A 26,721-nucleotide genomic window follows, 5' to 3' on the forward strand; every position below is an offset into this window, starting at 1 on the left:
GGGGGGGGGGGGGGGGGGGCGGGTGGTGGTCCGGGGGAGTCCAGACCTTACCGTTCCTAAGTCCTCCAGCTCAGCCTTCCCGCACACACTCCCATCAACCCGACTCGACTCATTGTCCCCTTCCTTGCCATCAGGCCATCCCAGCTCATGCTTGAGAAGACAGGGTCAGTACCCATTACTGATTCCTGGGGGGTGTCTACTCCCTAAACAAAGCAAATAGCTTCTTTGCCTCTCAGCACCTCCACGAGGGGAGGACTGGGCTGAAGGCAGGTCCCAACCACTGCCCATCCGAGGGCTGGAGGCTGAGGCAGAGCTGGTGGCCGGGCAGGCATGGGGCTGGGGCCCTCCACAGGCATGTGCACAGCAGCTGGGTTCTGGCCCCTGGGCCAGGGCAGGCAGGGCCCAGACTCAGAAACCTAAAAAGGCACTGAGCGAGTGCAGAGAATCTTAACCCTTGCCTGTCCACCTCCTGTTTCAGCCTGCCTGGGAGGGTGCTCCCCCAAGTCCATGCCAGGCCCCAGCCCACCCGCTAGGCCCGGATTGGCTGCAGCTAACGGTCTGGGTTGAGGGGAGGGAGGAGAAGGCCTGTAGAAGGGAGGAAGTTATTGAGTGTAACCAGATTTGGAAGGTGTATCAGTGCTGGTGGGGGTGGGGAGGCACTCCAGGCTTCCAAGCCTGAGCCGGGGAGCTGAGGGTGGGCTCTGACTGGCCAGAGGCTGCTCCTTCCCTCCCAGCCCTGCAGTGCTCCCTGCTGGCTAGGGGCCTGGGGAAGACCCCCTACCCCTGTGGTAAGCTTTTAAGAGTCTTGCTGTGATTTACACGAAAGGGCCCCTTGGGGTATACCCCAGGGCCCCAGGAGAGGAGTTTCACACAGGGTCAGGTGCCTTCCCCCACCAGGCTACCCCAGAGCCTATTCTAGATAATTGAATGTCTGTCCACTCCCACTCTCCCTCAGGGCATCTCTAGGCCTCCTGAATTAGCAGCTGAAGTCAGTCCGGGGCCCTTTGCCCTGTCCAGTCCCGGGCCCTTTGCCCTGTCCAGTCCCTTCTCTAGGCCTTACCCCTCCTGCCCCAATACTGCCCCCCCACCCCACCCGCTCTGGCCTGGAAATAGCCCTGCCTCCGTGACACAGCAGATGTCTCTGAGCTTTCCAGAAGGACAAGCCTGAGGACAGGGGGTGGGGGAAGGGGCCCTGGTGTTTGTAGTAGGGCTGAGGGCTACATGAGTGTGTGTGTGTGTGTGTGTGTGTGTGTGTGTGTGTGTTGGGGATGGTCAGAGGGTGTGTGGGGGAAGTCAGAGACAAGTCAGCTCTGGGGCTGTCATCCCCCTTGCATGCTGGGATTTGACCTACAGGACTGACTGTCCCAGGTGGGGTCTCAAGGGGAGGGCCTGGGGCCTCACCAGGACTTTATAGGAAACTGCTCAGCCCTCCCCTCCCTTCCCCACTGCGGGGGTGGCCGGCCCCTCTCCAGGCCTCATCCTTCCTGAGCGCACCTCTCCCCTCCCCTATGGCGGTGCCTGGCTCGGGGCCCCTTGGCTCAACTGTGGAGGGGCCGGCTCAGAGTAGAGGGGGAAGAAGCAAAACATGGTTTGGGGGCGGGAGGGAGGCTCCTCATTCCGGGTTCCCGCTGAGAGGACAGGGAACTGTTCCCCATTTGGGCCAAGTGGCTCCCTCGCGCTGATGAGATAAGCTGTCAGCAATTCGGGGCGGGCCTGAGGCTGAGGGGGGAGGGGAGGGGGCGCCGGCAGCAGGGAGATGTGAAGGGATTCCCCACCAGGGCTGGCCTTCTGCTTCCTCTCATTCCCTCTGGCCCTCGTAGTGGTGGGAAGGGACTATGGGGTGGGGGGCTCCTCTGGGCATTGTCCCAGGACTGAAATGGAGCATCTGGGCACCTGGGAGGGGGTCAGAAGGACTCCCCACTTCCCTTTCTAGGAGTGGGGTGGGAGCTGGGAGCTGAGGAGTCCACCTGAGGAAGGGGTGCTCAGCCTGGGTTGACGAGCTGTGTGCCCTTACCCCAACACCCCGACCCGGCCCCCACCACCCCCTCAACGCCTCCAAACAAAGAGGCCTAATGAGGCAGCTCTGTGCCGCAGCTGTTCCCCAGTTGCTCTTCCTTCTAGAGCCAACAGCTGAGGGAGGGGCGGGAGGGGGCAGCAGCTGGCCAGCACCTCCCTGGCCCAGGCCCTCTCTCCTCCCCCTCCACTTGAGGCCTGGGGTGGCCTCAGGGACCGCTGTCAGGCTCCTCCCCCCCCTTTGGGGGTGTCCCCCAGCTGGAGAAGAAATGGTGGCTCCAGGGTGTGAGGGAGGAGGCCTGACGCCTGGCTTGACCGGATCGTCTCTCTTCTGCCTGGCCTGGGGGCGGGGGCGGGTAGGGAGAGGAAGGTCATTGCTCCAGAGCCGGGCTCTAGGCCCCTCTCCTGCCCCAGGCCACAGTGGACCACTTGCTGCTTGGCCCAGGGCCAGTTACTGGGAAGAAACTTCTCCCTGAAGCAAATATGAATGACACTCCCTCCCACCCCAGCAACCTCAGGGCCTCCCTGCCAGGAATCGGGCCCCAGTTTGCAAGAAGCACTGCTGGGTGTGTGCGCCCTGGCTTTGGAGGCTGTCGGGTGGTAAGAGGCGGCAGGGCACTGGATGTCAAGACTGTGTGAAAGTCTTGTGGACCGTGTGTTTGAGGGAGCGCCCTGGAGCGCCCTGGGGCACCGGGAGGCCCGGAGTGAGTGTGTCATGGAATCTGAAAGCTGCCAAACCATTGTGCTGCAGCCGAGCCAGGGGGGGCGAGGGGGCGGGCTGGGGAGCTGCCGGGGAAGGAAGGATGAATCAGTGAAAGGGTGGGGGAGCCAAGGGGGCTAGAGCTGGAGGCCAGAGGGATGCAGAGGCTGAGATTCTGCCTCTGGGGGGCTGGTGGGGTGGGGTGGGGGGTGCTGGAGTAACGCAGGCCTTTGGTCACCTAACTCCTTTCTCCTAAGATCTAGAGGAGGAGGAAAAGATGTGTAAAGGGGGGTGCCTCCAGCCCCACCCTCTCCTATCTCTCAGGCAACACCAGTAAACAAGGCTGAGTCTCCCAGCACCCCCCAGCCCCCTAAAAGTGGTGTTCAGGGAAGCTGACGGATTTCAGTCCTGCGTTGTCCTTTACAAATAAGCCGGTTTGCAAAGAGCTATATTCTAGTCCACCTCAGCTCCTGGATATTTCTCTCTGGCTGTGGAAGGAGAACTAGGTCCCCCAAATCCTGGGGAGCTGGTGCTGGTATTCCCCAAAGGAGGGGATGGGTGGGGAATCTGCGCTTCCAAGACTTGAGTCCACATGGGTGACATTCTTCCTGACTCATGTGAAATCCCACTGGCCCCAGCATTTGAAAGCATGATTTTCAAGCCTTTACCCAAAGTCTGCACTGTACCCCCTCCCTCCTTCCAGAACTTTGTTCCAAAAGCCTTTTATGGTGTTCAGAGGAGAATTTGGCTGGAGCCAGGTTAGTTCTATTCCTCTCCAAATTCAGTTTTTAAAATATTCATCCATTCAGCCAGTACTTGAGACCCTACTAAGTTCTAGACTCTGAGCATAACGAAATAAAATAGTGTCTAGTGTGAAAGAAGCCAGACAAAAAGAGTACATACTAGAGGATTCCATTTGTATAAAACTCTAGAAAATGCAAACTAATCCGTAGTAACCAAGGGCAGACCAGTTGTTGCCTGGGAAGGGGGGACAAGGAGGGACAGACGCAAAGAAATTTGGGGAGAGATGGATATGTTTATGACATGGTGATGGTGTTACGGGCACATACTTATCCAGTTGTGTACTCGAATACGTGCAGTTTCTTGGATGTCACGCATACCTTAATAAAACTGTTAAAAAATGAAACAAAACAGCCTCTGCCCCCAAGAGGCTTACAATCCCAGATAATTGCCCAGATGCCTGTAGCCTGATGGAGGCCCACGCATGCGCCCTTCCACAGATCAAAGTACCTGTTGCAGGGGAAGCAGCCTCATTCCGAAGGGAGGGACCCAAAAGTGTTAGGCTTCTCGGTCCGGCCTCGTGGGAGGGTGAGAATTTGGTAGGCAGAGAATGGGGCAGGTTCCAGAATCAGGAGTTCTGACCACCCCCCACCACCCCACACTCCCCCGGGCTCTAGCAGCAGCTTCAGGAGCTGAGCTGGGGAGGGCAGCCCCCTTGCTGAGCCCAGCTTGTCCTCCTTGCTCTGCAGACAGCAAGGCCATCGTGGATGGGAACCTGAAGCTGATTCTGGGTCTAATCTGGACGCTGATCCTGCACTACTCCATCTCCATGCCCATGTGGGAAGATGAGGATGACGAGGATGCCCGCAAGCAGACACCCAAACAGCGTCTGCTCGGCTGGATCCAGAACAAGGTGCCGCAGCTGCCCATCACTAACTTCAACCGCGACTGGCAGGACGGCAAGGCTCTGGGCGCCCTGGTGGACAACTGTGCCCCTGGTGAGTGGGCCGGTGGGCCCATCCTGGAGCCCTTCGCTGGTGGTACTGAGGCCTGTGCTTGTCAGAATGCATATCTCAGGGCTGGGGGAGTCAGAGTGTGGGGGGGGGGGGTGGGGGCGGAGGGGGCTTGCCCCCTGCTCCAGCCGAGAATCGAGAATCTTTGCTGGCGTCAGGCCCTGCCTGCTGGGTGTGCCAGATCCTGCAGCTGCAGCAAAAGGTTCAGAGTTCCTCATTCTACAGACAAGGACACTGAGGTCCAGAGAGGGCCAGTGACTTGTCTAAGATCACACAGCTTATTTGTGACAGAACTGAACTAGAGCCCAAGGCCTCAGCTTCCTGCTCCAGGAGCTTCCTACTTCGCCACAGGGGTACAATTTCTGCTGAGCTGAGAGGACAGAAATGTGGTAGGACTTGTAGCCAGAAGGCCGGGAGCTGGACCCTGAGAAGGTTCTTCTTCGGGAGACCCTGGGAGAGGCTTGAGGAGGGGCTGAAGCTGGTGTGGCACCGCCCAATGGTTGGTGACCCAGCCCTGCCCTCTCTCACTGTAGGTCCCGGCCTAGTCAGGTGGGGGCACCTCAGGACCCACGAGGAGACTGAGGCATCACAGACTAGTGCCCTGCCCCACAGGCGGCTCCCTCTCTGACCATCACTGCCCAAGAAGAGAGGTTGTCTTCTCACTCGGGTGGATCAGCTCTGCTCCCAGCCCCTTGGGAGAATCCTCCCCCAGCCTAGGGTCAGCCGGGGAGCAGGGGGCGGGAGGCGGGGGCACGGCTGCCTGGGAAGCATTCCCAGCTGCTGAGCCATTGCCCACAGCTGGTGAGGCCGCCAGCAGTGAGCTCAGCTGTTCCGGCCATCATGGATTCCAGCCTTTGAGCCGGCCCCCTCCCAACCCAGGAGCATCACCCCTTCTCCAGCTCTGACCTGGACCAAGCACCCCCTAACCTCTGTGCCCCTTAACAGGAGTGATCTGGAGCTGCCTTAGCATTCTTCCTGTTAGGAGAGATGGGTTTTGGGTGGCCACAGAGGAGAACCCGTCCTCTGAAAACGTGCCCTTAAGTGCCTCAGTTTCCCCAAGTGGTCAGTGAGGAAGGAGAGGGTGTCTTATGCCCTAAAGCTGATGTGGGAAGTGCTTGGAGCTCTGGGACTTGAGGGCGGCTGTGAGAAGACCTTCTGGGGGACAGGTCAGAGGCATGTGCAGGACGGGGCCTCTGACCTCCCCTGCGCACCCCTGGGGCAGCGGGAATGAGGCTGGAGGGATGGGGGGTGTCCTCACAGGGTCTGCGCTGGGGCCTGGGCAGGCAGGAGGCCGACTGGCAGGGCTGGTGCCAGGCTGCGTCAGCCAGGGCAGAAAGGCCTCATTGTTGGTGCTAGGGAGGGCTGCCGTGCCTCTCAACAGCGATGGGCATCCCAGCCGATGGGCCACAACATAAGGGGTCAGCAGGAACCTGGCTGCTCAGGGGCCTAGAGCGGCGTGGCGGTGGGTGTGACTCTGTCGGATGAGCAGATGCTCTGCGTTCTGACTGGCAGCTTTCCCCTAATCATCGTCTCTCTCTGCCATCTCTCCAGGCCTCTGCCCTGACTGGGAGGCCTGGGACCCCAACCAGCCTGTGGAGAACGCCCGGGAGGCCATGCAGCAGGCGGACGACTGGCTCGGGGTGCCCCAGGTACACGAGCAAACGGGATGGGGGGAGAAGAGAGGGGCAAGAGGACCCAGGATGGAGGTTGGGTCTATAAGGAGGCCCAGTCAGGACGTGGGAAAGAAGTGGGGTTGCTAGGTCGAGGGCACCCTGTGACTCCATTCCTCCCCGTGGCAGGTGATTGCCCCCGAGGAGATTGTGGACCCCAACGTGGATGAGCATTCTGTCATGACCTACCTGTCCCAGTTCCCCAAGGCCAAACTCAAACCTGGTGCCCCTGTTCGCTCCAAGCAGCTGAACCCTAAGAAGGCCATTGCCTACGGGCCTGGTAGGTGTTGAGCCCCTGACCGTCTTCCCTGTGCAGCTGGGTACATCCTAGGATGGAGCTCCCTAAGTACCCCGGCTCTGCCTTCTGTCCCCCAGGCATCGAGCCCCACGGCAACACCGTGCTGCAGCCTGCCCACTTCACCGTGCAGACGGTGGATGCCGGCATGGGTGAGGTGCTGGTCTACATCGAGGACCCCGAGGGCCACACTGAGGAGGTATGGAGAGCCTCTGGGGACGAGAGGGGTTGGCATGGGCTTGGAGTCAGAGACCCACAGGCTAACAACAGGGATGGCCGGGAGATGGCCACCAGAGCTCGCTGCATGCTGGGGGCTGGGGGGGCGGTGGGGCATCACCGTGCGGGCTGCCAGGCCCTGTGGGGTCAGGAGGGGCTGCGGCCACTGTGACCTCCTGTCTTTTTCCTTCCCAATAGGCCAAGGTGGTTCCCAACAACGACAAGAACCGCACCTACGCGGTCTCCTATGTGCCGAAGGTCGCTGGGCTGCACAAGGTATCTCCCTGCAGACCTTCCCCATTCCAGTCACGTGCTTAGCTCTGGCCGAGTGGACCCCGCTCTCAGCTCGCACCCCCCCCACCCCAGCACACTCAGCGGCCAACGTCTCCCCATCCTTGGCTCTGCTCTGCCCATCCATCCCCTCTCAGAACTGCTTTCCCTGAGAAGCCAATGCTTGCCCCCTGACCCCAGGTGACCGTGCTCTTTGCTGGCCAGAACATTGAACGCAGCCCCTTTGAGGTGAACGTGGGCATGGCCCTGGGGGATGCCAACAAGGTGTCAGCCCGTGGCCCTGGCCTGGAGCCTGTGGGCAACGTGGCCAACAAACCCACCTACTTTGACATCTACACGGCGGGTAAGAATAGGCCCCAGGTGGGTGGCAGCCCGGCAGCCCATGACCACATGGGGTGACATGGATGGGGGCCTGGGACAGAGGGGTGGGTGGGCCCAGAGCGGGGGAGCCCACAGTGGCTGTGTGTGTCTGGAGCAGGGGTGTTCACGGCCTTTGTGCACGGCAGGGGCCGGGACTGGTGATGTTGCCGTGGTGATTGTGGACCCGCAGGGCCGGCGGGACACAGTGGAGGTGGCCCTGGAGGACAAGGGCGACAGCACGTTCCGATGCACTTACAGGCCTGTGATGGAGGGGCCCCACACGGTGCACGTGGCCTTCGCCGGGGCCCCCATCACCCGCAGCCCTTTCCCTGTCCATGTGGCAGAAGGTAAAGGCCCTTCATCCCCACAGTCACCCTCACTGAGGCCAGGACACAAAATCACCCCCAAATTTTGGGTCTGAGGGTTTATGGGAATCGAAGGAGCAAATCCAGGGTGGAATGGGAGTCAGCTGAAGCTTTAAAATAGGTAGTGTAGCCGTGAGATGAGCCGGAGACCTCATCCAGGTCATCGCTCCACACACTACCCCCGGGGAGGGTCAGGAGACCACAGTAAAGCATATCAGACAGGGGCCACCTTGGGAGGGTTGCAGGGGCATATGTGATGAGCACCCATACCCCAGGCCTCAGGTGGTGACTCCCGCCACTCGGTTCTCTCCTTGCTGCTTGGGGTCCTCGGTGCCCATCCTCCACCAGGCCAAGAAGGTGGTGCCACGTTCGTAGTATCCGGGGGAGGCGGGGCCGGCATGGCCATAGCTGACTGGCCGCATTGTGCTGTGTGGCAGGGCCCAGGCGTGTGGGACTGCCCCCCTTCCGTGGCATTCCGTGGCAGGCCCCACGTTCCGTGCCATTGCCTGCGTCCCGTGCTAGGCCTGGAGTACATGTCATTGCCGGTTTTGTGGCCCTCCCATCGGGTTCGGTGCCATTTGATGTGTTCCGTGGCAGGCCGAGATCGCCATTCTTTGGCCCGTGTTGAGCAGCAAGGTCTGGGTTCATTGCCATGGTGGCGTTCTGTGGCAGGCTGATTTCCCTGCCTTGCCTGCGATCCGTGGCGGGCTTCATGCTGTGTTGGATCTGTGGTCTTGGTCAATGTGTTGTGGCATGACTTAGTCCTAAAGCTGCTGTGGTGGGTCTGACTGAGAAGGATTAGGCGGCTCTAGGTGGGTGCCTCTGGGTGGTTTGGGCCCCCCCCCTTTGCCCCCCCTCTCTTTGCCCCCCCTCTGCCCCGGGTCTGCTCACCCGTGCTGTGTGCCATAGTCTGAGAAGCCCAGCAGGAAGGGTTTCTTGTGGCCGGCTCCCCGTCCAGCATGGCTCCCAAGGGCCCCAGGAGTGTCAGGGGCTCCAGGGAGTGCTAGGGAGGGTGGATGGCATGAGGCCCCAGCTTGTGCCTGTGCGAGTCAGCGAGACTATGCCCAGCGAGGTGGGGGAGGAGTGGTGAGGGGCTGAGGCTCTGTCTCAGGCCCCTCAGCACCCCTAATCTTCTCTCTCCAACCCCCAGCCTGTAACCCCAACGCCTGCCGCGCCTCTGGGCGGGGCCTGCAGCCCAAGGGTGTGCGTGTGAAAGAGGTGGCTGACTTCAAGGTGTTCACTAAGGGTGCCGGCAGCGGGGAGCTCAAGGTCACAGTCAAGGGGCCGAGTGAGTGCCAGGGCCCAGGACTGGGGAGTGGGAGAGCAGGGAGGAAATCTGGCCAGTGGGGCCGATTCCCTGAGGGCAGTGACAGCCGCACCATGCCCCCCCGGAGAGACTCCAAAGAGAAGCTGCCCACAGGCACCATGGGGCCTTAGGCCCATTGTCTCCTCTCTTGCTTCAGTTTCCCGACTGCAAGCTGGGAATGATCCTCTTCCCCTTACCTGCTACCCCGGCTGTCATGCACAGGGAGGACATGAGGTCCCTGCCTGAGTTTCAGCCCTGCCCATTTAGTAGCACTGCCCTCAGGCTGGGCCTGGGTCCCTAGGGCTCCTTGAGGGGATTGAGGAACTGTGACTCCCAGACTGTTGATCACACCCCCTTCTCTGACCCCCATCCCCCCAGAGGGCACAGAGGAGCCGGTGAAGGTGCGGGAGGCTGGGGATGGTGTGTTCGAGTGTGAGTACTACCCTGTGGTGCCTGGGAAGTACGTGGTGACCATCACATGGGGCGGCTATGCCATCCCCCGCAGGTAAGCCATGCACCCCGGGCCTTCCTGTGTGGGCCCTCATGGGGCGGGAGGACGAAGAGGGGCTGCTGACACTCTGGGGGGTTACCTCTAGCAGAGTGCTTCCTGGCATGGACACCAGGGCCCTCTTTGCCCAGCCCTTTTGAGGTACAGGTGAGCCCAGAGGCAGGAGCACAGAAGGTACGGGCCTGGGGTCCCGGACTGAAAACGGGCCAGGTGGGCAAGTCAGCCGACTTCGTGGTGGAGGCCATCGGCACGGAGGTGGGGACGCTGGGTAAGTGGCCGGGTGGTAGCAGCTGGGAATGCTGGGGAGTGGTGTGATGGAGGGGATGTGGGAAGTGACGGGGGCCAGGAGGTGGGAATGTTGGGTAGCATGAGACCGAGTGGGACATCGGGGCAACTGAGGGGGTGATGGAGTGTCCGAGCTGCCTCTCGCGCCCTCTGATCTCCCCTACCTCGCGCACAAACAGGCTTCTCCATTGAGGGGCCCTCGCAGGCCAAGATCGAGTGTGATGACAAGGGCGATGGCTCCTGCGATGTGAGGTACTGGCCCACAGAGCCCGGGGAGTACGCCGTGCATGTCATCTGTGATGACGAGGACATCCGAGACTCGCCCTTCATTGCCCACATCCAGCCGGCCGCACCTGACTGTTTCCCAGACAAGGTGCGGTCCGGCGACTGCATGCCAGGCCCAGGACGGGGCAGGGGTGGGAGGGGGCCCTCCTCCAGTCCCTGACCTAGCCCTCCGCTCCTCCCCCTGCACAGGTCAAGGCCTTTGGGCCCGGCCTGGAGCCCACTGGCTGCATCGTGGACAAGCCTGCGGAGTTCACCATCGATGCCCGCGCTGCCGGCAAGGGAGACCTGAATCTGTATGCCCAGGTGGGGCACTCACTGCCCGGTCCTGCCACCCCCCATTGCCCTGGGCAGGAACCCTGGGAGGGTGGGGGCAGATGAGAGGCAGAGCAAATTGTAACATCGCAGGACTGACTCTCTCATGGATCCAGAAGAACTATGGGAAACTTAAAATTTTGTGTTTTCTGGTGATAATCTTAACATATTTTACCAAAAGTATATTTTGTTGCACTAATAATTTTTCAACTGAAAGATGGGTTGATTCAGACATTGGCTTCCCAAATCAGTTTTTCAAACTGGTGTCCACTAATCTCTAAATTAATGAATGTATTCTTGGGTCCGAGAGGATGATTTTTCTTTAAAATGTTCACTGTTCAACATTAGAAATGTGGATTTAGCCCAGCCTCTCCCCCACTAACACCTCTCAGCTGCCTAGGCTGGGAGGCCAGGCCACCCAGGTGTTTTTGAGCCAGATCTCTAGGCTCCCAGGGTGTGCTGTGACCCCAGGCTCCTTTGGCCTGAGGTCGGAGGCAGTGGGTAAGGAGGGCCACCTGAGGCCAGCAGAGGGCGCCAGTGCTCTGAGGAGGCGGGAGCCCTTTAAGGCTTTGCTTGGTGATCCCACAGGACGCTGATGGCTGTCCTGTCAACATCACGGTCATCCCGAATGGCGACGGCACCTTCCGCTGCTCCTACGTGCCCACCAAACCCATTAAACACACCATCATCATCTCCTGGGGAGGTGTCAACGTGCCCAAGAGCCCCTTCCGGGTGCGTCTCCTATCCTGCCCCTGGCCGCCTGGGTCCCAGAGGGAGGGTGGAGCCCCCCCCCCCCGCAGGAGATGTTGGTTGTCCCTGGGCCCTTGTCACCACTTCCCACCTCACCACCCACAGAGGCTGACTGGTCCCACTAAGGCTGGGCTGGCAGTGCTGGGGAAGGGGGCCTTGGGAAGGGCACTGTGCTGAGCATTGACCCCCTGCCCACAGGTAAACGTGGGAGAAGGCAGTCACCCTGAGCGGGTGAAGGTGTATGGCCCAGGCGTGGAGAAGACGGGCCTCAAGGCCAATGAGCCCACCTACTTCACGGTGGACTGCAGCGAGGCTGGGCAAGGTGCGCCTGGCTGTGGCTGGGGGGCGGGGGTGGCCTGGGGTGGGGTCCAGGGCAGGGTCTGGGTGGGGTCTGGGTTGGTGGGGCTCCTGCTCCGGCTAGATCCTGTTTCTGGGTGGAGTTCGAGTGGGACTAATTAAGTGGGGGAGGCTGTTGAGACCCCACTCATGGCCTTGTGCCTGCCCTCCCCTCAGGGGACGTGAGTATTGGCATCAAGTGTGCCCCTGGCGTCGTGGGCCCTGCAGAAGCTGACATCGACTTCGACATCATCAAGAATGACAATGACACCTTCACAGTCAAGTACACACCCCCAGGAGCTGGCCGCTACACCATTATGGTGCTGTTTGCCAACCAGGTACCCCACCCTCGGCTTTGGCTGTCACCGGTAGCCTGCACCCTCCGAGTCTAATTGACACGCTGTCATGTGGGGACAAGTTCGCAGCCATCGATGGGGCACTTCTTGTGTGTGGGCAGTGTGCTGCAGGAGGCACAAAGGGCGGGGGGCTCTCTCAGAAGCTGCCTCTGCCTACCCTCACCAAGGCTTTCTTCCATCCAGGAGATCCCTGCCAGCCCCTTCCATATTAAGGTGGACCCATCCCATGATGCCAGCAAGGTCAAGGCTGAGGGCCCTGGGCTGAACCGTACAGGTAGGTGTCTGGGCAGGGGCCAGGCCAGGCTGCAGCTGGGGCTGGGCGTCCGCCAGGCCCTCACCGCCATCTCGGCTGGGCCCCCCAGGTGTGGAAGTTGGGAAGCCCACTCACTTCACGGTGCTGACCAAGGGAGCTGGCAAGGCCAAGCTGGATGTGCACTTCGCTGCGGCCGCCAAGGGCGAGGCTGTGTGCGACTTTGAAATCATTGACAACCATGACTACTCCTACACTGTCAAGTACACGGCTGTCCAGCAGGTGTGTCCCACCCCCTCCCCGCCTCACCTGTCCTGGCTGACAGGGTCCTGCATCTCCTTCCTCCAGTCTCCTAGGGCCTCTTCTGAGTGTTGGCCCCTTTTCTGCCGCCCCTCCTCTCTGGCCGTGCCCTTCTGAGCCTCAGGTCCACCTTGGCCATGGGCATGTTGCCAGGCTGTGTCTAAGCCACCCAGTTCCGACCTCCTCTTGTACCCAACAGGGCAACATGGCAGTGACAGTGACCTATGGTGGGGACCCTGTCCCTAAGAGCCCCTTTGTGGTGAATGTGGCGCCCCCGTTGGACCTGAGCAAAGTCAAAGTTCAAGGCCTGAACAGCAGTAAGTGGGGCAGGAGCTGACCCGGAAGTGACGGGTATCGTGGGGTGGGCCGGAGCCTCTGTTCATTGCGCCCCTCGCCCTCTCCGCAGAGGTGGCCGTGGGGCAGGAACAGGCGTTCTCCGTGAACACACGTGGGGCTGGCGGTCAGGGCCAGCTGGATGTGCGGATGACCTCACCTTCCCGCCGACCCATCCCTTGCAAGCTGGAGCCCGGGGGTGGGGCTGAAACCCAGGCCGTGCGCTACATGCCCCCTGAGGAGGGACCCTACAAGGTGGACATCACCTACGATGGTCACCCAGTGCCTGGCAGCCCCTTTGCTGTGGAGGGTGTCCTGCCCCCTGACCCGTCCAAGGTGAGGAGATAGGAGCTGGAGGGAGCTGGGATTTGGGGGTTTACAAGGAAGATGGAGGAGTCACAGGGCCAGAGGCCAGAGGGCCCGTGTTTCTGGAGTGAGTGCAGTCAAGGACCCAAGGCCAAGCGATCCCCCGTCCTGGGACCTGCCTTTGAGACAGCTTAGTTATTAGGAGCATGGCCTTTGATCGTACCTGGGTTTGAATTCCAGGTTTGATCTGTCTGCCTCCACTTCCTCATCTGGAATTGTTATAATCAGGACTCAGTCTGTAGTAGCTGCTACATTAAAAGGTGCTTAGCTGGGGGGGGAGCCATGAAGACCAAGCATGGGAGGGGCCGGATGTGAGGAACCCATATCCCTGCCCTTCTCCCTAGGTCTGTGCTTATGGGCCTGGTCTCAAGGGTGGACTGGTAGGTACCCCAGCACCCTTCTCCATCGACACCAAGGGGGCTGGCACAGGTGGCCTGGGGCTGACGGTGGAGGGCCCCTGCGAGGCCAAGATCGAGTGCCAGGACAATGGTGATGGTTCATGTGCTGTCAGCTACCTGCCCACGGAGCCGGGCGAGTACACCATCAACATCCTGTTTGCCGAAGCCCACATCCCTGGCTCGCCCTTCAAGGCCGCCATCCGGCCTGTGTTCGACCCGAGCAAGGTGCGGGCCAGTGGGCCAGGCCTGGAGCGCGGCCAGGCTGGCGAGGCAGCCACCTTCACTGTGGACTGCTCCGAGGCGGGCGAGGCTGAGCTGACCATTGAGATCCTGTCGGACGCCGGTGTCAAGGCCGAGGTCCTGATCCACAACAATGCCGACGGCACCTACCACATCACCTACAGCCCTGCCTTTCCGGGCACCTACACCATTACCATCAAGTATGGCGGGCACCCTGTCCCCAAATTCCCTACCCGCGTCCACGTGCAGCCTGCTGTTGACACCAGTGGAATCAAGGTCTCGGGGCCCGGGGTGGAGCCTCATGGTGAGTGAGAGGAGGAGACAGGGAGCCATCAGCAGGAGCGAGGGAAGCAGGGCTGAGGGCTTGGGGGGGGGCCAAGGCCGGGTGAACGGAGGGTTTGGGGGCAGCCTTGGAGTCCTTAGGGCTCAGATACCCCAGAGAAGGAACCAAGGACCAGGGGCTGGGCACAGAGCTTTGCCTCTCTGCTCATGCGGCAAAACTGTCTGCCCATGTGCATCTTTCTGGGGAGATGCTAGCTTTCTCAGATCACGTCCCTGACCTGAAAAAGCTACGGACCCCTCTGGAGCGAGTACCGAGGGAAAGCTTTGGGGCAGAGGGTCAGGAGACCGTTCAGCTCTGTTCAGTAAATGTGAGTGGCCACCTGCTGGGGGCCAGCCACTGGCTAGGCATGGTGGGGCGGAGGTATAGGGAGACAGAAGACCCAGACCCCCCCTTGAGGCTGTGGGGCACCTGAGGGGAATATCACAGGATGGTGATGGGAACAAAGCAGGGGCAGGGGGAGATGGGCCTGGAGTGCACAGGGGTGCAGAGGGGGCTGGGCTCAGGTTGGGAAGTAGCAGGTGGATAGGAGGAACAGCTTGGGAGTTGGGGAGGGTGGAGGCATGAGTGACTATGGGAAAGCCGCCCCTGACCCACACTGAGTGTTCCTCTCCTGGGACCCAGGTGTCCTGCGTGAGGTGACCACTGAGTTCACTGTGGATGCAAGATCCCTAACAGCCACGGGTGGGAACCATGTGACCGCACGTGTGCTCAACCCCTCGGGTGCTAAGACGGACACCTATGTGACGGACAACGGGGACGGCACCTACCGAGTGCAGTATACAGCCTATGAGGAGGGTGAGGGCCCGGGCTGAGTGGGGGAGGGCAGGGGTCTGATCACTGCACTCAGTGTGGCCGCGGTGCTGAGGGCCGCGCATGCCCTGACTCGCTCTGTGCGGCCGGCTTCCAGGCGTGCATCTGGTGGAGGTGCTGTACGATGATGTCGCCGTGCCCAAGAGCCCCTTCAGAGTGGGCGTGACTGAGGGCTGTGACCCCACCCGTGTGCGGGCCTTCGGGCCAGGCCTGGAGGGTGGCTTGGTCAACAAGGCCAACCACTTCACCGTGGAGACCAGGTATCCACCCCCTTTCCTAATCTGGACACTGAGGCTGTGGCCCCCCTGATCCCAGCCCCTTGCCCTTCTCCTTTGCCCTCCCGTGTGTGCCTCATCCCATCTTCTCTCAAGGGTGACCAGGAGCAAACCTCCCCCAGTGTTTCAGATCAACCCCTGTAGCTGGGCCCCTGGCAGCCTCCCCTCCTCCCTCCGCCCACCCCATTCAGCCACTCTTCCCCCTCCCCACTCACTGTCACTAGCAGAGCTGATGAGGGTGTCACCTTGCAGGGGAGCTGGCACTGGAGGCCTAGGCCTAGCCATCGAGGGCCCCTCGGAAGCCAAGATGTCCTGCAAGGACAACAAAGATGGCAGCTGTACCGTGGAGTACATCCCCTTTACATCCGGAGACTACGACGTCAACATCACCTTTGGGGGGCGGCCCATCCCAGGTGTGCGCGGAGGACGGTGGGTGGCTCAGGGGAGGCAGCCGCGGATGCTGGGGCCACAGCCGAGAGGCAGAGCGGGGCTTGCTGTTGACCCCACAGCCCTTCCAGTTCCTTCTGCCAGGCCTGGAGCTGGCGTCCTACAGGCCAGACCTCCTGGGTCCGGTGCTCAGACACAGTCCGCGCGCCTGGCTCAGCGCCGGTGGCCTCACGCCTTCTCGCTCTGTCTGCAAAGCAGGCCCTGCTCCCAGTAGGGCTGGCTGCCTGCGTGGGTCCCACCTTCAGTGACTGCAGTGCTCAGGCATGCTGCAATTGGACATTTTCCCCCACCTTTTTTTTTTTTTTTTAAAGATTTTATTTATTTATTTGAGACAAAGAGAATGAGAGACAGAGAGCATGAGAGGGAGGAGGGTCAGAGGGAGAAGCAGACTCCCTGCCAAGCAGGGAGCCCGATGTGGGACTTGATCCCGGGACTCCAGGATCATGACCTGAGCTGAAGGCAGTCGCTTAACCAACTGAGCCACCCACGCGCCCCCCCACCTTTTCTAATTTCACACGGTCAAAAGTGGGTTTTATTATTTTTTAAAGATTTTATTTATTCATTTGAGACCGAGAAAGAGAGAACATGAGCAGGGGAGAGGGAGAAGCAGACTTCCCGCTGAGCCGGGAGCCTGACATGAGGCTCGATCCCAGGACCTGGAGATCACAACCTGAGCCGAAGGCAGATGCTTAACTATCTGAACCACCTAGGTGCCCCCAAAGTGGATTTTTTTTTTAAATCAATTTTTAGCATTTTATTTAGGAAGGACTTCTTCCAGGCCTGCCCAGCCTCGGTCTACAGCCAAGTTTATCCCTGTTTACAATTTCTTAGCAAGTTCTTAAGCATTTGCGTAAGTTGGTCTGGCCTCCCTAGGGTGCTTCAGAGGCAGGGAAGACCTCCTTCTACCGGCTTCCTCAGTGTCCGAGATCTTCCCTGGCAGGTGGGTAGGGGCTGATGTCCTTCTCCTCGCAGGGAGCCCATTCCGGGTGCCGGTGAAGGATGTGGTGGACCCTGGGAAGGTGAAGTGCTCGGGGCCAGGGCTGGGGGCCGGTGTCAGGGCCCGGGTGCCCCAGACCTTCACCGTGGACTGTAGCCAAGCCGGCCGAGCCCCACTGCATGTGGCTGTGCTGGGCCCCACAGGTACAGAATGTCCGGGGCAGGGTGGAAGGAGGGGCGGGAGGATGGGGCGCCAGGAGGCTCTGCTGACCCTGCCCCCCTTGCCCAGGTGTGGCCGAGCCTGTGGAGGTGCTAGACAATGGAGGTGGCACCCACACTGTCCGCTACACCCCAGCCACCGATGGGCCCTACACAGTAGCCGTCAAGTATGCCGACCAGGAGGTGCCACGCAGGTGAGAACTACTTTAGGGCTCCCACGCCGTGGCCGAACCCACTTCTCCCAGGGCCACACCTACAGGCCCCTGCCAGGGCCCTGGGGGTGCCCCTTCCACCTGTCTTGGCCTCCTCTGGCCTCGGTCTCAGCCAGCCCAGCTTGCTCTTCCTTGGGGCTCCCTGCCTGTAGCCACAGAGGGGCAGCACAGCTCCGGGGGCTCTCCTTGGGCCGGGCTCTCCCACCGCGTCGCTGCACAATTAGTGCCTTGGGAGAAGGCCGGTGGGGAGGGGGGAGAAGGCAGCCTGCCGCACCCTCCTCTTTAAACCAACTGTAGCGTCTTGCTGCGGAATGCAGAAACGCTCAGGCTCCATCCCGGCCATCGAGCAGCCCTCCCACAAAACTCAGGATGTGGTCTGTTCCTCCTCCCTGCCCCACAGAATCCTCCCTCCTTATGTCTGTGGGGAGGACTCCCCCGAGACCACAGCGAACTGTCCATTCTTTCTGCCCCTCAAGCCCCTTCAAGATCAAGGTGCTTCCTGCCCACGATGCCAGCAAGGTGCGGGCCAGTGGCCCCGGCCTCAACGCCTCCGGCATCCCCGCCAGCCTGCCCGTGGAGTTCACCATTGACGCGCGGGATGCCGGGGAGGGTTTGCTCACCGTCCAGATCCTGGTGAGTCCATGCTGCGCAGCCCATCTCCCTGGCCAGGCTCCGGGCACAGGCAGGCCCTGACCTCTGCATCTCTCCCAGGACCCCGAGGGAAAGCCCAAGAAGGCCAACATCCGAGACAACGGGGATGGCACGTACACCGTGTCCTACCTGCCAGACATGAGTGGCCGGTATACCATCACCATCAAGTACGGCGGCGACGAGATCCCCTACTCGCCCTTCCGCATCCATGCCCTGCCCACCGGGGATGCCAGCAAATGTCTTGTCACAGGTGGGTGCGCTCTCCACGTCCTCTGCCCCTGCTTGCCGTCGAGTCCCCCCTCACAGCTCTTCCAGGTCCCTGGCCCAGTCCCTAGGGGACTGCCGGTCAGCGAGCCCACCTGACCCGCCCCCACCCCCCCCGCCCCCCGCGGCCATGTGGCCTCACACTCTTCTCTGTTTCCAGTGTCCATTGGAGGCCATGGCCTGGGTGAGTGCCCTTTCTCTTCTTGCTGTGGGCCGAGGTGGTGAGGGCAGCTGGGAATGGAGAGGGACTGGGCACAGCACCCCCCGCCCAAGACCCTCAACCTGGCTCTCCTGGGTGGCAGGTGCCTGCCTAGGACCCCGCATCCAGATTGGGGAGGAGACCGTGATCACGGTGGATGCCAAGGCGGCAGGCAAAGGCAAGGTGACATGCACAGTGTCCACGCCGGATGGGGCAGAGCTCGACGTGGACGTGGTTGAGAACCACGATGGTACCTTTGACATCTACTACACAGCGCCCGAGCCGGGCAAGTACGTCATCACGATCCGCTTTGGAGGCGAGCACATCCCCAACAGCCCCTTCCATGTGCTGGTAAGCTCCAAGGCCCTGGACGGTGGCTGGGGAGACGGGCCCTGTTAGCAGCAGCGAGAAAGCCCAGAACCTGCCCCCACGTCTGATGGATTCCGGAGTCAAGCCTTCAGGTCCCCACGGCTTCCCAGCTTGGGAGTTGAGCACAGCCCTTGTTTCTGGCCTCTCCGGTGGTCGGTCAGATCTCTTTGGAGGAGCTGGTCATGTAGTTCTCCGACCCTCGGGCCCACAGTCCCTAGCCATGCCCCCAAGGTGGCCCTGTGGGGCGATGAAGCCCTCCAGAGGGCAAAGCTCGCAAGATAGCCATCCCGCCCCGAGGGCAGCCCAAGACCTGAGGTCCCCGGGCCATTGTCGGAGTGGGCTCTGGAGCGCTAGGGCTGGCGTGAGCCGGCCTGCCACAGCCCGTGCTCTCCGTGCCTCGCCCCCAGGCGTGTGACCGCATGGCCCACGTGGAGGAGCCCTCTGACGTGCTGCAGCTGCGCCGGCCTAGCACCTACCCCGCGCCCTGGGTACTGCCGCCTCCTGCGGGGGCCGCGCCGCGCCCTCCTCCTCCTCCTTCATTTCCTTCTAGTTCTCCGTGGCCAGGGCTGGGGCATGGTTTGGGGCCATCTTGGGGAGCAGGCGGGCATGAGGCTGGGCAGATGGGTCCCCGGGCTGAGCACGGCACCTCTTCTCTGGCAGTTGCCACGCCTCTCCTGCCGCTCTGGTTTCACCATTAACCATCTTGTTCTCTCCTCACTTTCTCGGACTTCGTTGGGACTCAGGCCAAGCTCCCCAGACCTTCCCCAGCCAATGACTGTTCCTCTCCCCTGCCGCAGGCCACGGAAGAGCCGGTGGTGCCCGCAGAGCCAATGGAGTCCATGCTGAGGCCCTTCAACCTGGTCATCCCCTTCACAGTGCAGAAAGGGGCACTCACCGGTAGGGTCCTGGGGCCCTGAGGCAGGAGGGCTGGGGGAGGGGGAGGGGGACAACCTCTTCCAGGCCCAGAGAGGGGAAGCTAACTACCCAGGGTCACACAGCCAAGTTGGGCAGAGCTGGAACTCAGACTCAAGCCTTCTCTGCCCCAGTGCAGGCTTCGGCTCGCTGCTCCGGCTGTCTCCCGGGGCAGCAGGAGAAAAGCAGGGTCCCCTACATAACTCTGTTACCCCGCAGGGGAGGTACGGATGCCCTCCGGGAAAACGGCCCGGCCCAACATCACCGACAACAAGGACGGCACCATCACGGTGAGGTACGCGCCCACCGAGAAAGGCCTGCACCACATGGGGATCAAGTACGACGGCAATCACATCCCTGGTAAGTCGGGGCCGGGCTCAGAGGGGCTCACAGTGGCTTCGTTCTTGCCTGCTTTCTTTCAACAAATATTCACGGAGCAGCGGCTGTATGCAGAGACGTGCCAGCCCCTGGGGGGGCAGACTGCCATCAGTCAGGCCCCGTGACAGACAGGGAAGCTGCAGGAACGTACAGGGGGCCCTGCTCACACAGGCCCTTCTGTCTGTCTCCTTCAGGAAGCCCCCTGCAGTTCTACGTGGATGCCATCGATAGCCGCCACGTCAGTGCCTACGGGCCAGGCCTGAGCCACGGCATGGTCAACAAGCCGGCCACCTTCACCATTGTCACCAAGGACGCTGGAGAAGGTGCGGGGAGCTGGAGGCAGAGGGCTGGGGGAGGAGGAGAGCAGGACCTCTGATCTCAGCCCCCTCCCCCTCCAGGAGGTCTGTCCCTGGCCGTGGAGGGCCCGTCCAAGGCCGAGATCACCTGCAAGGACAACAAGGACAGCACCTGCACTGTGTCCTACCTGCCCACGGCGCCCGGAGACTACAGCATCATTGTGCGCTTTGATGACAAGCACATCCCCGGAAGCCCCTTCACGGCCAAGATCACAGGTGGGGTGGGGGTGGGCACATGAGCCTACAGTACAAGCCCCAGCACGAGCCGGGTGGGGAAGCCCAGCATGTCCGAGTAACCCAGGGCGTTAGGGTTCGCGCCCCTCCGGGTGAAAGCGGTCATCTGTGGACAAATCCATTCCTTAGAGCAGGTGAGGAGTATCCACCCACCCCCCATGCTTTCAAACACCTCACCTCATTTAGTCACTGATGTAACTCTTGTGAAGTTAGGGTACCGATCATCTCTTTTGGTAGATCAGGAGGCCCAGAGAGGCTGAGCAACTTGATCAGAGCCACATCGCAGGCAAGGGGTCGGTGCTGTCTGCTCCAGTCTAGTGTTTCGGTTCCACGAAACCATGTGCCTTGCAATTAAAATACACAGATTAGGGATTGAGCCCATTCAGGCCTGAGGCACCCATGGGGCAGCTGGGGTAGTGGGCCCATCTGTCATCTTTGGCAGCCAACGTGTGACTGAAGGCCATGCTCTCGTGGGCCTTGGGCCTCTCTGCCCTGAGTGGTCCCAGCTCACAAGTCCAGCTAGGAGGTCTCCTGAGCCCGAGGACATGGCCTGCCTGGAATCCTGTCTGACACGTCAAACTCCCCCACCAGGTGATGATTCGATGCGCACGTCACAGCTGAACGTAGGCACCTCCACGGACGTGTCACTGAAGATCACCGAGAGTGACCTGAGCCTGCTGACCGCCAGCATCCGTGCCCCCTCGGGCAACGAGGAGCCCTGCCTATTAAAGCGCCTGCCCAACCGCCACATTGGTGAGTGCGGGGCCGAGGGAAGGGGCCTCCGGGGGAGGAGGAAGGCCTGACAGGAGTCGGGAGGGGGGCTCTGCCAGGCGCAGGGCCCCGTGCCTGACCACCCCCTCTCCACAGGCATCTCCTTCACCCCCAAGGAAGTCGGGGAGCACGTGGTAAGCGTGCGCAAGAGCGGCAAGCACGTCACCAACAGCCCCTTCAAGATCCTGGTGGGGCCATCTGAGATCGGGGACGCCAGCAAGGTGCGCGTCTGGGGCAAGGGCCTGTCCGAGGGACAGACCTTCCAGGTGGCGGAGTTCATCGTGGACACTCGCAATGCAGGTGCTTCTCGCCCCAGGGACCCCCGGCCCCACTCCCCACTCAGCTGGTGTTTCTAAGGAGGACTTGAACTTTCTCGCCCAGGGCCCCTTCGACATTTCCTCCTCCCTGAACTTCCTGGCCCAGTCTCTGTGGGGATTCACATTCTGGGGTCCATTTGGAGGGTAGTGCATGTTCTGTGTCACGTCTCTCAAATTTGAGAAAGCCCAGCTGTCCTGAGTTTCGGACTCTCCCTCACTCACTGGAACCTGAGAGGCCCACCTGAGGGACTTCCCCACACTGCCCCATCCCCGGCCCCCTGGCTCGGCGCCTGGCTCACCCTCCTCCCGCAGAGCCCACTGTTCTCGGTGGTTATTACCCATGCTGGGCACCTGTTCCAGACAGAGCCTGGAGTGTGGGGAGGGCACAGCAGAGTGGCAGGGCCTGAGGGGGTGTGTGTCCTTGGTGTCCTGCCAGGTTACGGGGGCCTGGGGCTGAGTATTGAAGGCCCTAGCAAGGTGGACATCAACTGTGAGGACATGGAGGACGGCACGTGCAAAGTCACCTACTGCCCCACTGAGCCTGGCACCTACATCATCAACATCAAATTTGCTGACAAGCACGTGCCCGGTAAGCTTTGGGCCACCGCTGGGCAGGGAGAGGCTGCGAGGCGGTGGTCGGAGCTGCCTGATCACCCCCTCCCCTCCCCTCCCAGGAAGCCCATTCACTGTGAAGGTCACCGGCGAAGGTCGCATGAAGGAGAGCATCACCCGACGCAGACAGGCGCCCGCCATCGCCACCATCGGCAGCACCTGTGACCTCAACCTCAAGATCCCAGGTGTGACCCCGGAAGGGCCTGGGCAGGGCTCTGGGGCGGCCAGTGGGCCCGGCCCACTCACCTCTGCCGCTCTGTGTCCCCCAGGGAACTGGTTCCAGATGGTGTCTGCCCAGGAGCGCCTGACGCGCACCTTCACCCGTAGCAGCCACACGTACACCCGCACCGAGCGCACGGAGATCAGCAAGACGCGGGGCGGGGAGACCAAGCGCGAGGTGCGGGTGGAGGAGTCCACCCAGGTCGGCGGAGACCCCTTCCCCGCCGTCTTCGGGGACTTCCTGGGCCGGGAGCGCCTGGGCTCCTTTGGCAGCATCGCCCGGCAGGAGGGTAGGCATGGCTGCGCTGGGCCTTCCGTCCCCTGGGGGCAGGGCAGGTGTTCTGGGCAGAGGAAGAGGTTTCACTGAGGAGGGAGGGGAGGTCCAAGGCTGGGAGCGGCCCCAGTGTCACCCTGACACTCCCCACTCCTTGCAGGTGAGGCCAGCTCTCAGGACATGACCGCACAGGTGACCAGCCCGTCGGGCAAGATGGAAGCCGCAGAGATTGTTGAGGGAGAAGACAGCGCGTACAGCGTGCGCTTTGTGCCCCAGGAGATGGGGCCCCACACGGTCACGGTCAAGTACCGCGGCCAGCACGTGCCTGGCAGCCCCTTTCAGTTCACCGTGGGGCCACTGGGTGAAGGCGGTGCCCACAAAGTGAGGGCTGGAGGCACAGGACTGGAGCGAGGGGTGGCCGGCGTGCCAGGTGAGGGGCAGGCGCCAGGCGAGGGGGGTGGAGGCAGGGCGGCCGGGGGGATGGGCAGTGGTGCTGAAGAGCTGTCTCTGCCCTGCTTCCCTGTCCCCAGCCGAGTTCAGCATTTGGACCCGAGAAGCAGGTGCCGGGGGCCTGTCCATTGCCGTGGAGGGTCCCAGCAAGGCGGAGATTGCATTTGAGGACCGAAAAGATGGCTCCTGTGGGGTCTCCTATGTTGTCCAGGAACCAGGTAGGGGTCCGTGATGGAGGGGGAGCCTGGGCCTGCCTGACCTGGGCCCCTGCTTGCTCTCTGCCCCATCTCCCTCCACCCCACACCCCTGGGGCTGTGAGTCTCTCTCCCTGACCCAAGGAGCCTGTCCAGGGATGAGGTGGGTGGGTGGTGCCACCCCCACCATCTCCCACCCAGGGGCCTGTGCTGACCAGCCTTCCCTCCCCAGGTGACTATGAGGTCTCCATCAAGTTCAACGATGAGCACATACCAGACAGTCCCTTTGTGGTGCCTGTGGCCTCCCTCTCGGATGATGCTCGCCGCCTCACCGTCACCAGCCTCCAGGTATGTGCACGGGGGTAGGCCCCTTTGCCATCCTAAGACATGGGCAGGAGCTGAAGGCAGGTCCATGGGTTCAAGGGTTTAACAGTGACCTTGGAAGGGACAGTCAGAAGTCCCCCTCCCTCCCAGTATCTGTACAGCAGGGGGCCATGCTTCACTCCCAGGATCATCTTCACACACTCCCATCCCCAACTGGCCTCCTTGTGCTTCTTTCAGTCCTTGCCATTGACCCACCTTCTCCAGGGAGCCCCCCACCCCCAGGCCAGTCTAGGCCACACTCTTTCTTCCTCATCTGGGCCTCTGGCCTGCTTTATAGTGTGAGTCTTACCTCCTCAGCCAGGACACGGTACATCGTCTCATCCCCCACCGTGCCCAGCACAGCTGGGTGGGTCCACCTCCCTGCAGGTGGATGCCAAGGCCCCAGGCCCTGCCCCCCACCTCCCAGAGCCTTGTTGACTACCTCCCTGAGCTGGGCCAGGCCGGGGCTGGGAGCCTCCAAGGCGAGGCGGGCAGCGAGAGCAGTGCTCCAGACCTTCCCAGGAGTCTGAGCACCCTCTGTGCCCTCTGCAGGAGACGGGGCTCAAGGTGAACCAGCCGGCATCCTTTGCAGTGCAGCTGAATGGTGCCCGGGGCGTGATCGATGCTCGCGTGCACACGCCCTCGGGCGCGGTGGAGGAGTGCTACGTCTCTGAGCTGGACAGTGGTGAGCTGGCCCTGGCCTTGCCCACCCGTGCCAGGCCCCGCTGGGGGACGGGGAGGGGAAGAACAAAGGCCCTCACCAACTCTCTGCCCCACAGATAAGCACACCATCCGCTTCATCCCCCACGAGAACGGCGTCCACTCTATTGATGTCAAGTTCAATGGTGCCCACATCCCTGGCAGTCCCTTCAAGATCCGTGTTGGGGAGCAGAGCCAGGCTGGGGACCCAGGCTTGGTGTCAGCTTATGGTCCTGGGCTTGAGGGAGGCACTACTGGTGAGTGGCTGGGGCAGAGGGGTGGATTTTGGGGTGCTCAACTTCTGGTCCTGTACCGCCCTGGCCCGGAGGGCTGAGTCCCTGCCGAGGTCGGCTGTGGGAGCCTGGGGCCCGGCCCAGCTCTGGGCCCCAAGCCCTTCCTGCCTACAGCCCATCCTTGCTACCTCCGACCCCCAGGCGTGTCATCAGAGTTCATCGTCAACACCCTGAACGCGGGCTCAGGGGCCTTGTCGGTCACCATCGATGGCCCCTCCAAGGTGCAGCTGGACTGTCGGGAGTGTCCTGAGGGCCATGTGGTCACTTACACTCCCATGGCCCCTGGCAACTACCTCATTGCTATCAAGTACGGTGGTCCCCAGCACATTGTGGGCAGCCCCTTCAAGGCCAAGGTCACAGGTGAGTGCCCTGGGTGGGGGGCATGCCTCCAGCCCGGCCTGGAGGACCCCAGTGGCCATTCACATTGGGTCACAGTCTGACCCCAAAACCACGGGCAACTTACCAGGAATAAGTGGGCCTGGTCGCACACACACCATTCTGTGCAGCCACGGAGAATCATTTTTGAAAATCAGCTCCTTCCTCTTTACTGTTGCCCATCACTTGATGAATCTTTTCCCTGCAATGGCTCCCAAGCTTTAGCTTAATCTTCTGCCCTCCTGGCTTCTAGGTTTCTGCTTTCTAGAAGACAAAGCTCAGTAAATACTTAGCACGCTTTCCTTTCAGAAGCAGCGTGAAGGATTAGTTAGATACGTGTTCTTTTTAAAGCAAGACTCTTACCCTGTGACTTGGATTCCCAGACTAAGCCAGGGTGAGGGCTGGAGCCATCTGAGGCCCAGGGCCTCAGGACAAGCGGAAGCTGGTGCACGCAGCCGGGCTCGCTGGGAAGGCCGGGTGCCCCAGCGGGGGGAAGGGACGTGGCTCCCGCTGTTAGGGGCTGTCAGTGCGGGGGCCCAGGGCCTGCAGCCTAGGGAAGGCAGGCCTCTTCCCCCAGCTCGTGCTTACCCTGCTCTGTCCCTCAGGGCCCCGGCTGTCTGGAGGCCACAGCCTTCACGAAACATCCACGGTTCTGGTGGAGACCATGACCAAGTCATCCTCCAGCCGTGGCTCCAGCTACAGCTCCATCCCTAAGTTCTCCTCAGATGCCAGCAAGGTGGTGACACGGGGCCCGGGGCTGTCCCAGGCCTTTGTGGGCCAGAAGAACTCCTTCACCGTGGACTGCAGCAAAGCAGGCATGCTGAGGGAGGAGAGGGGTGGTTTCCTAGGGTGGGCACAGGGACACGGGAGGTGGGGGGTCCCGAGGGGCTGTGGGCCCCTGGGGTGACCCAGCCCCTTCTGTCTCCTCTCCAGGCACCAACATGATGATGGTGGGCGTGCACGGGCCCAAGACCCCCTGTGAGGAGGTCTATGTGAAGCACATGGGGAACCGGGTTTACAACGTCACCTACACCGTCAAGGAGAAAGGGGACTACATCCTCATTGTCAAGTGGGGCGACGAAAGTGTCCCTGGAAGCCCCTTCAAAGTCAATGTGCCCTGAATCCCAGAAGCGCCTCCCCCAACCTCGGCCCCCGCCTCCGGCCAGCCCGTGCACACGCACACACACGCGCACACACACACACAAATTCCACACCTAGATGCACACGCGCAGAATCAGACCGCAAACACCCGCCCTGGGGTGTGGGACGGGTGGCTCAGCCTCCCCGCCATGCCCCCAGGGCTTGGGGGGGGGGCCTTACCTGTCTCAGGGCAGCGCTCCTCCTGGCCAGTGTGACACGAGGGCGGGCTGGGGATCGGGAGGGGGTCAGGGAAGCCCCGAGTTTTCTGGTGGGGCTGAGGCCAGCGGGGAAGCATGTGTTTGGGGGTGTCTGCGTGTGTGAGAGAGGTCACCCTCAAACCGCACTGCCGGCCAGACCACCTTGCTGCTAAGGACCGGGTCTAGCCCCTTGGGGGCCACAACCCCAGAGCGTTAAGGACTTGGAGAAGAAAGCACAACCGGAGGAGAAAACAGACCCAGACCCAGCAGCGCTGGACACGGCCTGGCCCCGGGCGGTTTCTAGCTGCCCAGCCAGGCTTCCTGGAGGACTGCTTTCTCTCTCTCTCTCTCTCTCTCTCGCTCTTTTTTTTTTTTTTTTTACGGTTGCACAGCTCTGCCCCGTGGGGGGCCTTTTTTACACACTGCGAGGCCCAGCTTTCTGGGGGGACTTTTGCACAAATCATGTGGCTCTGCCGGGAGTCGCTTACGTGGAAAACTCCAAATAAAGTGTGGCCTGTCGCAG

At 61.6% G+C, this 26,721-nt stretch overlaps 1 protein-coding gene across 5 annotated transcripts in view; it reads left to right on the forward strand.

Moving 5' to 3' along the window:
- The window catches only part of FLNC (filamin C), a 27,693-nt gene extending 972 nt beyond the window's left edge, over positions 1 to 26,721 (forward strand). The window contains exons 2-48 of one of the 5 annotated variants that reach the window (XM_021699407.2): positions 4,204 to 4,452; positions 6,019 to 6,116; positions 6,267 to 6,417; positions 6,513 to 6,631; positions 6,847 to 6,924; positions 7,120 to 7,282; positions 7,446 to 7,646; positions 8,815 to 8,952; positions 9,349 to 9,475; positions 9,610 to 9,746; positions 9,943 to 10,136; positions 10,238 to 10,351; positions 10,949 to 11,092; positions 11,309 to 11,432; positions 11,624 to 11,784; positions 11,986 to 12,076; positions 12,165 to 12,334; positions 12,552 to 12,669; positions 12,759 to 13,021; positions 13,396 to 13,993; positions 14,654 to 14,827; positions 14,940 to 15,102; positions 15,370 to 15,530; positions 16,537 to 16,704; positions 16,790 to 16,913; positions 17,408 to 17,564; positions 17,643 to 17,832; positions 18,007 to 18,030; positions 18,149 to 18,396; positions 18,822 to 18,902; positions 19,212 to 19,311; positions 19,546 to 19,686; positions 19,899 to 20,027; positions 20,103 to 20,276; positions 20,886 to 21,047; positions 21,162 to 21,365; positions 21,819 to 21,971; positions 22,057 to 22,179; positions 22,264 to 22,503; positions 22,648 to 22,917; positions 23,018 to 23,155; positions 23,364 to 23,479; positions 24,047 to 24,179; positions 24,274 to 24,450; positions 24,628 to 24,846; positions 25,467 to 25,676; positions 25,795 to 26,721. In XM_021699407.2, coding sequence (XP_021555082.1) covers positions 4,204 to 4,452; positions 6,019 to 6,116; positions 6,267 to 6,417; positions 6,513 to 6,631; positions 6,847 to 6,924; positions 7,120 to 7,282; positions 7,446 to 7,646; positions 8,815 to 8,952; positions 9,349 to 9,475; positions 9,610 to 9,746; positions 9,943 to 10,136; positions 10,238 to 10,351; positions 10,949 to 11,092; positions 11,309 to 11,432; positions 11,624 to 11,784; positions 11,986 to 12,076; positions 12,165 to 12,334; positions 12,552 to 12,669; positions 12,759 to 13,021; positions 13,396 to 13,993; positions 14,654 to 14,827; positions 14,940 to 15,102; positions 15,370 to 15,530; positions 16,537 to 16,704; positions 16,790 to 16,913; positions 17,408 to 17,564; positions 17,643 to 17,832; positions 18,007 to 18,030; positions 18,149 to 18,396; positions 18,822 to 18,902; positions 19,212 to 19,311; positions 19,546 to 19,686; positions 19,899 to 20,027; positions 20,103 to 20,276; positions 20,886 to 21,047; positions 21,162 to 21,365; positions 21,819 to 21,971; positions 22,057 to 22,179; positions 22,264 to 22,503; positions 22,648 to 22,917; positions 23,018 to 23,155; positions 23,364 to 23,479; positions 24,047 to 24,179; positions 24,274 to 24,450; positions 24,628 to 24,846; positions 25,467 to 25,676; positions 25,795 to 25,982 — 7,805 coding nt within the window. In that variant the 3' untranslated portion in view covers positions 25,983 to 26,721. Of the gene's footprint in view, positions 1 to 4,203; positions 4,453 to 6,018; positions 6,117 to 6,266; positions 6,418 to 6,512; positions 6,632 to 6,846; positions 6,925 to 7,119; positions 7,283 to 7,445; positions 7,647 to 8,814; positions 8,953 to 9,348; positions 9,476 to 9,609; positions 9,747 to 9,942; positions 10,137 to 10,237; positions 10,352 to 10,948; positions 11,093 to 11,308; positions 11,433 to 11,623; positions 11,785 to 11,985; positions 12,077 to 12,164; positions 12,335 to 12,551; positions 12,670 to 12,758; positions 13,022 to 13,395; positions 13,994 to 14,653; positions 14,828 to 14,939; positions 15,103 to 15,369; positions 15,531 to 16,536; positions 16,738 to 16,789; positions 16,914 to 17,407; positions 17,565 to 17,642; positions 17,833 to 18,006; positions 18,031 to 18,148; positions 18,419 to 18,524; positions 18,532 to 18,821; positions 18,903 to 19,171; positions 19,312 to 19,545; positions 19,687 to 19,898; positions 20,028 to 20,102; positions 20,277 to 20,885; positions 21,048 to 21,161; positions 21,366 to 21,818; positions 21,972 to 22,056; positions 22,182 to 22,263; positions 22,504 to 22,647; positions 22,918 to 23,017; positions 23,156 to 23,363; positions 23,480 to 24,046; positions 24,180 to 24,273; positions 24,451 to 24,627; positions 24,847 to 25,466; positions 25,677 to 25,794 lie in introns of all 5 variants that reach the window. The other 4 variants (XM_021699408.2, XM_021699409.2, XM_021699410.2 and 1 more) reach the window with 4 other exon arrangements.

This window comes from Neomonachus schauinslandi, chromosome 12, assembly GCF_002201575.2.
Source record: "Neomonachus schauinslandi chromosome 12, ASM220157v2, whole genome shotgun sequence".
In the NCBI taxonomy this organism is placed as follows: domain Eukaryota; kingdom Metazoa; phylum Chordata; class Mammalia; order Carnivora; family Phocidae; genus Neomonachus; species Neomonachus schauinslandi.